The sequence below is a fragment of the Xiphophorus maculatus genome, chromosome 2 (assembly GCF_002775205.1).
Source record: "Xiphophorus maculatus strain JP 163 A chromosome 2, X_maculatus-5.0-male, whole genome shotgun sequence".
In the NCBI taxonomy this organism is placed as follows: Eukaryota; Metazoa; Chordata; class Actinopteri; order Cyprinodontiformes; family Poeciliidae; genus Xiphophorus; species Xiphophorus maculatus.
This window is the reverse complement of record NC_036444.1, coordinates 25679392-25689820: the sequence shown is the minus strand read 5'-3', so window position 1 is coordinate 25689820 and position 10429 is coordinate 25679392. Positions and strand designations below refer to the sequence as shown.

Here is a 10429-nt window from a genome sequence, read left to right as displayed (position 1 = left end):
AAGTAGTGCATAATTAGGAACGGGAAAGAAAGTTGCATGAAGAATCTGTTGAAAGAAGGACTTTTTAATCTCAGAGGGAAATGCAAATTCAAAGCTTGTAAGAACAGCCACATGAAGAAGCTTTTTGCGATCCAGGATGTGGTGTGGAACTATGGAACAGTCTGACTGGGGGATTAAGGCAATGTCCAAACAGAACCAGTTCAGAATCAGAATTCCTTTACTGTCGATGTGCAAGACAGCACAACAAAATAATTTAAAAAAAATAACATTCAAAGACAAAATGTTATTCAGACAGTGGTAAGAGGAGTATGGTGCGGCATATTTATTAAACTTATTCATGAGTGATTTTAATTACGTGTCTTATTTAATGGAAACAAAGCAATTGAGAATTTTTTTCCTGATTTTTTTTTGTCGATATTGAGTGGAATTTATAGTGGAAATGCAACTAGTGATGCACTGCTTTGTGTTGTGTGACAAAAAGTCTAAAGGAATTCCTTTAAATGTATCACTTCACGTCACAAATTCAGTTTAGAGTACAACATGAAGGTATAAGGACCAATCGAGTTGCCCACCAATATTTCACACAACCTTCATGCAAAAACAACTGATCTTTACGTCGGTTTAGGAAATGTTTAGGAACCGTTGGTGGAAATGTTTGGTTTGGTTTGAACTCTTTCAGTTGCTCGTCACACATTCGTTTCACAGCTTGAGATTTTGTTCTGGACAAGTCGTTTCACAGCTGGTGCTGTGACGAGGGGCGGGGGTGGCGTGGGGTCAGAGACGTGGGACGTTCACGGGAAGCCGAACAATGTGCCAAAAAGTATGCGGTGAAAATGGATGTGCTCTGTTAAAGTCGCTGAGCAAAGATTTTTTTTAACCATTACCGTCGCGGCAGCCTATAGATGGAAGGTGACGTGTGTTTTTTTGTTTTGCCTTTACCAAGAAAACGATCAAAAGCACACGGTAATACTGAGTTTCTACCAGATAATGGAAGACTTTATAATTCTCTGTTTCCAATGATTCTCATGGAATATATAAGATTATGCCCCCTGATATTATTCACAATAGCTCTGATTAACTTCATGCTGATGGGGAATGTTTCTCAGACCCACATAACCAGACTTCCCTAAAGAAAAAAACAAACAAACAAGCTTTGGGAAATTGTAGTCAACGACTTTACAGAAGAGCGATGGATTCAACATGTTGGAATGAAACACAACTTTTTATGAACTGTGTGATGCTGTTGGAGCTCTGGTGGAGAGATTAAAAAAACACACACACAAAAAAAACAATCCATCATCCTCCAACTACTTCCTGTCGTCTTCTTTGTCGTTTTCACCAGTAGTAACATCCGGCTGTTGATCACATGACTCACGTGATGCAAAAAAGTGTTGCAGTTTTGTGAAATATATCTATTTTTACATGGCCCCCAAAAGACACACCTCATCCTAGTGCAAAAAACTAGATTTTTCAAAATTGGCTTTTTTCAATTTGTGCAGTTTTATGGCTTAAGGTGAACGCAGCTAGTGATCTATGCAACATGGCGGGTGTTTTATTTGGACAGCATCAGACTTCTCATCAGACTTCTATGGTGAATTTTCAGGCACCAGATTTCTTAGCAGAGGCCCAGAGGACAGAGGGTGGTGAGGGTGTGGGGATGAGAAACAAAGGATGAAAGAGGACGAGAAAGAGGGGGCAGAGGGCAAAACAAGACGGGCAGACGCAGAAGAATAGGGTGAGTGGCAGGGAGGAGGGAGAAGGTAGTGATGAGAGTGAAAAGCGGAGCGGGAGCCATGGGGGTCTGAAAGAGACCAGAATTCATTTGAAGGTGAATAGAAGCAGCTTGGTTTCATTCAGAGCGACTTCTGTCATGCCTGAGGAGACGGAGGAGGTGGGGGCGACCAGAGGGGGGCCCAAAGGCCAATGTTAACTCTGGAGCCGCTGCACACTTCATGTGCTAACGAACGGCTAGGCCTCCAGCCCGGTTGCACGACACAGCAGTCCCGCCTCAGTTCAGAAGCTGTTGAATGTGTCTGGATACGGTGGAGCTGGTTTGACACTTTTAACATTTAGAATTGGCCTCTTAGTTCATATTTTGTCCAACTTTTTTTTTTTGTTTTTGTTGCTGTCACTGAAAAGCCTGACAGTCCAGGTGAATGCTTTTCTTCATTCTTTATTTTGTCCCTAAACTGTTTGTTTGCTTCATTTTCCACTCTCACTAAAATGGTGAGTGTGGCCATACAAAGCTAAAATAGAAATATGTATGTAAAATGGGGGAAAAAATGGTTAGTGCACCTATCGATTGTGCCGCCTTTGGCAGCATGCCACTTACTTGAATTGATCTTTTTGGGTTTGTGTATGTGGATTTGTCAGTCTCTCACATCGTCATGGTAATTTTTTTTTGCCAACTCTTTCTAACATTGTTTCAGTTCATTGAGATTTGGGCTGTTCATTTTTGGACAGGTCTGAAGTCCTCTATGGCGTTTCAATGCATCTTGATTCTTTCTCAGCCATTTTGTTGGGAATTTTCTGCTGTTTTTGAGATAATTGTACTGCTTGAGTCGTGGCTCAGCTGTTGGACAGATTTCCTTAAAGGAGCAGTGTATGTATTTTCCAAGTTAACATAGTTTCTTGATAGTAATGAAGTATATGTTTTGTGTTAATTTCGTTTGTTAAAAACTGCTGTATATATCAAATATGACTTAAACAACATTGGGCCTCTGTCTCTTTAAGAAGCTTCTGCTCTTTCCGAAACCTCGCCATTATGAGCAAACAATCTGCCCCAATGGTCAAGCTTTTATAGAGCTGGTCTCACTTGCTGAAAATCTGATTGATGTTTCGTTTTTAAACCCGTTCTTGTCCCAGACAGGCAACAGAAACGGCGCACAGCAGCAACACAAAGCTGCAATCTGTAAAGCTGTAGCAACTTGGGGAGGGGTCTGTGATATTTCGGTTTTTCTTTTATAATAAACATTGGAAAAAAATTTCTACATTTCTGGGGTTTGTTTCTGTCAAGATAGTGTACATGCACAAGAAATAATATGAACTGTTTTTATTTTAGCAAATGGCTGCAATGAAACAGAAAGTGAAAATTGTAAAAAAAAAAAAAAAAAAAAAAAAAGTATTTAAATTTATTTATTTATTTATTTATGTAGTACTGGTCTGGTTAGCCCTGAAAAAAAAATCTGATTCGTCGGGGTAAGGCTGTAGCCCTGCATTACCACTATAATGACCGCACTACTTTGTAGTCTCTCTCCTCTCCCCCCCCCTTCCTGTAGTTCTGCTGTTTGTTTGTACTCGCCTCCATCCGGAGCCGAAATTCCTCTCCGTTTTTGTGAATGACAAACTCATTAACAATTCATCAACAACGGGCCGCTCCATTCGGCCCCCCGTTTCTAAGGCGACCGCCGCTGAGCACTCCTCCGATTGGTCGGCCGGCGCAGCGTATCCAATGAGGACGCTCCGTGTGTGCAGCCATTCAGCAGCCCGGAGAGAGAGAGAGCTCGCTCAGCCAGAGCGGCGTCGATTCACACCGAGCTGCGGAGGAGAAAGGAAGTGAGGGGAAACGAGCCGCATCCGCCAGTCGACTTGGAGCTGACCGTAAGCTCGCAGCTCTCTCCACATCAACCGCAGTTTCACACTGAATCTCTGCAAATAAAGACGGCGGGTGGGGAAGCTGCTGCGCCCCGCGACGGTGGAGTTATATAAGCGCAGAGGAAGCGTCCGACTCGCTGCAGGGCGGCTGTGACTCATTGAGAAATAACTCGGGCTCTCCAGGCTGATGCATGAATGAAGCGCCACTGAAGGCAACGCGCAGTGAGGAAAGATCGTTTTCCACAAGAGGGATATCTGCGTGGAGAGAATATTATTATTCTTTTAAACTTTTTTTTTTTTTTTTAGATCACATGAATTTATTCCATTGAACAGCGGTTTGGACCAAAAAAAATTCTTCTTTTTTTTTTACCACTAAACTTCCCTCTTATTTCCCTCCTTCAAACCCGGCGTTTCGCACTCCTGCTTATAAATGCTCGACAAGCTGAAACCCGTCATCCAGCTCGACTCGGTTATGGCGATCAGCAAGACGGTGGGCTGGCTCCGGGAGCAGCTGGAGACGCGCAGGGACGGCCTGCTGGTGATGGACTGCCGGGCGCAGGAGCTGTACGAGTCGTCGCACGTCGAGACGGCGATCAACGTGGCCATCCCGAGCCTGATGCTGCGCCGGCTCAAGAAGGGCAACCTGCCCGTGCGCTCGCTGCTCTCCGACGGGGAGGACCGAGAGAGCTTAGTGCGCCGCTGCAAGACGGACACCATCGTGCTGTACGACGAGTACAGCCGGGAGTGGAACGAGAACGTGGACGGGGGGTCTGTGTTGGGGCTGCTGCTGAGGAAGATGAAGGACGAGGGGTACAAGGCCTTCTACCTGGAGGGTGAGTTGAGCTTCATTCACATTTCCACACACATACTCACGCACACACACACAGTTGTGCTGATTTGTTTGTGTAAACACGGGGAAACTGTAAGTTTTTCAATGCGTGTAAATTTTTGTGCATGTTTTTTTTTTTTTTTTTTTGCAAAACATGCAAATATGAATACTTGAAGCTGGTGTTCATTGGGATTCATTTTCCCCTCGTTTCTCCAGGCGGGTTCAGTAAATTCCAGGCAGAGTTTCCAGCCCTGTGCGAAACCAACCTGGACGGCTCCTCCTCCTCCTCCTCCAGCAGCAGCAGCAGCAGCTCTCCCACCACGGCCCAGGTCCTGGGCCTCGGCGGCCTGCGCATCAGCTCGGACTCCTCCGACATCGAGTCGGACTTCGACCCGAGCAGCGCCACGGACTCGGACGGCAGCCCGCTGTCCAACCCGCAGCCCTCCTTCCCCGTGGAGATCCTGCCGCACCTCTACCTGGGCTGCGCCAAGGACTCCACGAACCTGGACGTGCTGGAGGAGTACGGCATCAAGTACATCCTCAACGTGACGCCCAACCTGCCCAATCTGTTCGAGAACGCCGGGGAGTTTAAGTACAAGCAGATCCCCATCTCCGACCACTGGAGCCAGAACCTCTCGCAGTTCTTCCCGGAGGCCATCAGCTTCATCGGTAGGTTAATCCCGGCGGACATCTGGCTCGTTCACATGCTGCTGCTGCTGGTGGTGGGGCTCGGTTAAACAGTTTCAATCGAGTATATATATCGCAGGGTATGTAATAAATCCCAATTAATCGAATTGAATGGAAAACTACATACTGAAAAAAATAATCAACCTTTTTTCAAATCAAAAAACATTTTTTGCTGCTAAATTATTGAATAGTCATAAGAGCTCAACAACAAAGATATTTATTGATATTTATCGTCTAAATAACAGACTTATTTAAATATCCTAAATAACAGACTGTTTTCAGTCTGTTATTTAGGATTTTTTTAAAAACCCATCATATTGGTGCAAAGTGAAATTATTTCCATTTAGCTTTCAGGTGTTTCAGGAATCCTTTATATTCAAGTAACTTCTTTGGGGGAAAAAAAAATTTAAAAATGTGAACTGGATGCTGACATTAGCATCGGACTTCACATGTTTCGCATTGAGTTGCTATTTCAGGCTTGTCTATTTACAGCGATAGGCTAACTTGTTTTTGTACAATGTGCACACAACAGTACTCTTTTTTTTTTTTCCCCAACATGCAATCATATTGTTTCTTAAAGTTAAAAATTGAATACAATTTCTTAACACATTAAAATCTATGTAATTTAGTGCAAGTCCCCTAGTAGCCTACATGCTCTTTTTAGGGGGACAAATAAAGAAAAAAGCCACTCAGTTTTACCAGAAAGGTTCTCCCAAAGAACATGTTGGCAACAGGTTGCAGAGTAATCTGTTGCCAACTGGTGAAATAAACAACTCATACATCGTTTACCTAATTTACTAGCCAACTTTCTCAATGAGCAAAAGTATTTGAATAGACAGGAAAGATTATTTGAATCCTGTTTATACAACAAGGAGTTATTTTTCAATGGCAAAAGGCAAAGAAAAGACATTTACTGATCTCCAAATGTGTGTGAAAAGTGGCTGAAGTCAATCAGATTGGCCAACCACATCTGACTCTCAGCACACTTGTTTGAGCAACTGTTAGGACTGCAGGCTGAAAGAGTCATCACTTTAACAAGGGATGGGTTGGGGTGGTATGACCTTCCAACAGTGAGTAAAAACACATCAGCATTTTAGGGTTTTACTGCAAAAACCTACAACTAAAAATGGCATCTGAACAGGCCTTTAAACTCAACATAATGTTGACATTTTAAAACCTGGGGAAAGCTTGTCGTCGGTAACCAACCCTTATTTCAAGACAACGAACAGCCAAACTTAACCAGCCATAAAGACTGGGGGGAACAAGACTATTCTCACATTTGCTAAACAACAACATGGAAAATAACGCAAAAGAAAAGCTACTGATTATTCAAAATGGATGTAAACACATCAGAGGAAGTGGAAATTGACAGTAAGGCAGCATAATCCTGTTAATATATGTCTTATCACTCTCTGGAGGTTCTTAGGCTCATATTGGGCCACTGACATTAGACGAGGTGTCCTCAACTGTGGCTTTATCAGGCAATCAAGCAGGGACACTCAGATTAAATCCACTGTGTTGAAGTGCGAGTGTGCCTCTGATGGCGCAACGGCTAAAATGCACTGTGTACAAAATGATTTGACTTCAATGGGAGGCGTTCTGGCCTATCTGTTGTCCTGGGGCTTGTGTAATTGCAGTACAAAGAGCAGCGTTGAAACAGGAGAATAGGGGAGAGGGGGAGGGAGAGCAAAGGGAGGGCGGTAATTTGAGCACAACAGGAAGGAAGTGGCATTGAAAGTAATCTAGGACATGGCATCAACCCTACCCCCCCTCCCTATCCCTCTTCTTCCTCCGCATAACAAAAGGAGCCATTTACAGGGCCTGTTGACATCCTGTTTGCCTTGACAGGGTGCCCTCATGACTCTTACATTTACACGCTCAAATGGCACCATTGTCACACCAACCCTGGGCGAGTGGAAGAATGCTTTAATAGACTGTAATAGTCAATTTCCCAGCCGGCTATTCCAGGACAAAACAAGGGAAAACGTTGATTCAGTTTCTCTCCGGCGACTCCCAGTTGTTGACAGGCGCTGCTGACAGATAGTCGGGGATTAAAAACTTTTCCATTCTTGGATGTGGGCCAGCTTGTAAACACAGTGCGGATCTTTATCACACGTTGTGCTGGGTGCGGCTCAAAGGGTAGATAACAGCTTTTGTACATCATCAGCGTCATTGTCCAGAAAAGGTAGAACACCCAACGGTTTGAACCACTGAACTGTAAGAAGTTTTTAAGAAAATCTAGATTTTAGTCGCCCATCTAATTTTGCATCCAAGCAATTCCTCACAATTGCGACAGTTGCGTACACTGACATAGCAAAGGCAAGGGCAGTTCAAGATATCGTACTGCTGGTTTGTTTGGTTTTGAGTAGAAGTTCTAGTAAAGGTTCACAGGACATTGGCTAAAATTCCTCTTCTTTTTCCCCTGTAACCAGATGAAGCTCGGGGTCAGAAGTGCGGCGTCCTGGTCCACTGCTTGGCCGGCATCAGCCGCTCGGTGACCGTAACCGTGGCCTACCTGATGCAGAAGCTCAACCTGTCCATGAATGATGCCTACGACATCGTCAAGATGAAGAAGTCCAACATCTCCCCCAACTTCAACTTCATGGGCCAGCTCCTGGACTTTGAGCGCACGCTGGGCCTGAAGAGCCCGTGCGACAACCGCATGGATCCGCCGAGCCAGCAGCTGTACTTCACCACCCCCACCAACCACAACGTCTTCCAGTTGGACCCCCTGCAGTCCACGTGAGGTTCCGAACATCAGTGCCTCTCTTGTTGGTGGGGGGTGGAGGGAAGTGTAAGACTACCACCCTGAATTCTCCTCTACGTCTTGAAAAAGTTGCAAAAAGTTTCTCGTTTTCCCGTCATCTGGTGTGCGGACCTGGCTCTGGACGATGCAGACGGTTTTTATTGGAGGGGGCTCGACAGCTGCTGAGCGTGACTACTGGAGTTGCCAGAGTGGCCTGGCCAGTACACACCTGCTGCTGTCTGAATGAGGACGGACAGTTAAATAAAGCAACAGACTCATTTAAAGACTTTCTACAATCATATTTCTGTTGGACTCTTGCGGTATTTCCTGTTTTTCTTGTGAAGGTGAACGGTGATCTGGAGAGCTGTACGTTCTGCTTCACAGATTCTAGGCTGGTGTGCCAAAGAGACACGATTGTTCAAACTGGACAGAAAAATGTTCTATGTTTGTTTTGGGGGTCGTCCCCCATGACTCGTGGGCGCGTTGACCCCCCTTCATCTTCTGTGAAGACTCACCTGTGTGGGGTTGAAGCACCTCAGCTTTCGTAGGCCACCCCACGTACTGGACTGATTTTTACACTTTTCAAACATTTATACTGTACATTGTGCTCATACCTTAAACGTAAGAGAGAGTGCGTACCTTTGGAAGTGTGTACTGAGGAATTTGTTTCATATTCTAGTTTCCTGTAAGCAAACCAACCGCATATTGATCATTATTCTTGCGTTAATTATGCCAAAAATCAATAGACTTTCCAAGAATCGTGCAGAAATGTGTACATTTGTAATATATTTATATACTCCATATTTGCTTTATGTATCAATTCAGCCAGCCGGCCTTTTTTGTTTTTTGGGGATTTTCTTTTGCACTCTCCCTCCCACAAAACAGTTGTTGTCGTTTGCCTTACTTACTCTCACGGGGTTTGCTTCACTTTATCCTCAAGAGATTTTACATTTCCCCCCCCTGCTTTGTCTATCTTAGAATCATCCGAGACCCTGATCAAGTTTGCCAGATTTTTCTTTTTAGATAGCCAGAGCTGCGTGAGGGCCCACCCACCGTGCGTGGTCCGGTGTGGTCAAATCTGCTGGGTGTTCAAAGCTTCTTCAGGGAAAACTCTTTGAAATGCAGTTATGAATTTGTCAGGATGAGAGAAGTGAAACTCTCTTAGCTTAAAATAAAATAAGAAAGGAAAAAAAAAAAAACTGTTCCAGGAGGATGTTGCCATGTTGGTGACCTCCGCCTGCCCTCCACCATTCTCCTCTGTTCTGAATGTAAAGGAAAGATAAGTTATTAATAAATTGCTATTTTGTCTATAGTTTCTGTCTCTTCTGCCTTTTTTTTTTTTTCCTTCTTCCACCAACATGGTGGTTGGTGTTTCGTCTGCTCGCACGCTCACACGTTTATGTAAGTGTTTCCTCACAGCTGAGTGTTAACCAGCAGGCCCGGTCACGACAACACAAACAGTAGCAGCGAATCGCGAGGCCCTCCATCAAGCTCCAGCTTTCCATCAACTGCGACGCTTGAGACACTCCCTGTTTTTTGTTTTTATTGTTTGTTTGTTTCTTCCCCAGCTCGAGAAGAAGCATGTCCTGTGACATGACGTGTCGATGTGAACACCCTGTTCACCAAAAAAAACCAAACAACAACAACAAAAAAACCCCACAGAGCTGCTGAACAGGTGCAAAGTGAATTGAGTCGATCTGGTTTTTCCAGGTGCCGGTTTGCTGCGAGTTCACCTCCTCCCGGAGGGCAGGGCCAAGCGCGTTCAGCCGTGAAAGGGAGCACAAAGTACCTAGATGTTGTGTCATTCGATAGCGAGAGCTGCGGCGTGTACCTGCGATGACCTGGAGCGTCTGGATAAGATGATATTCACGGTGCCGGCGAGGAGATTGCATTCTCACACCAGCAGTCACCCGTCTCATGTCGCTGCACGTGCTTCACATTTCCAAACATGACTGCAGTGTGTGCATGCAGGGCCTTCAACTTTTTATTTATTTTTTTCTTCATTTTAGCAGGATGGAATGCCATTGATATTAAAAATCTTTTTTTGTTTGTTTTTTCAAGGGAGTCCCGGTCAAGAGGCAGGAACAAAAAGTTACACAGTTAAGAGCTTTAAAAAACTTGGTACATGTCACTGAATTGGCTTCATTCATTTCTTTTTGTTTGGCTGTAAAAACACTAGTGCTGTATTCACATCAGCCGTGTTTAGTTCACTTTAATGGAACTCTAGTTGGTTTGCGAGGAAAGTCCAGTTTGTTTGGAGCGGTGCGAAGGCGCAATGTAACTCCAAAACGGTGAGCTCTAGTCCGCCTAAAAACCTTGGTCTTAATGTGGCTTGAATGTGAATACCAAGCTAACCGGAGACTATAGTGCAGGAAATTCTGGGTAAATACAACCAGAAAAACCCCGTGTTTGTGCTGGTTGTATTTGCGGAGAAATGGCTCGGTTGTTTTTTTGTTTCCTTTTTACCAACAACAAAATGAAATCTACTGCTAAAATCTGATGCCACTCCATATTTGTTTACATTTTGAGAAGAAGGAAAGTTGTGTTGCCCTGCGATGGACTAGTGACCTGTC

At 44.4% G+C, this 10429-nt stretch overlaps 1 protein-coding gene across 1 annotated transcript; it reads left to right on the top strand.

Annotated features, from left to right (window-relative positions):
• The first annotated feature begins 3489 nt into the window (after positions 1 to 3489).
• dusp6 (dual specificity phosphatase 6) lies at positions 3490 to 9168 on the top strand. The gene is made up of 3 exons (XM_005811848.2): positions 3490 to 4427; positions 4640 to 5092; positions 7543 to 9168. The coding sequence occupies exons 1-3, from the start codon at positions 4025 to 4027 to the stop codon at positions 7854 to 7856; spliced, it is 1170 nt and encodes a 389-aa protein (XP_005811905.1). The 5' UTR covers positions 3490 to 4024; the 3' UTR covers positions 7857 to 9168.
• The last annotated feature ends 1261 nt before the right edge of the window (positions 9169 to 10429 follow it).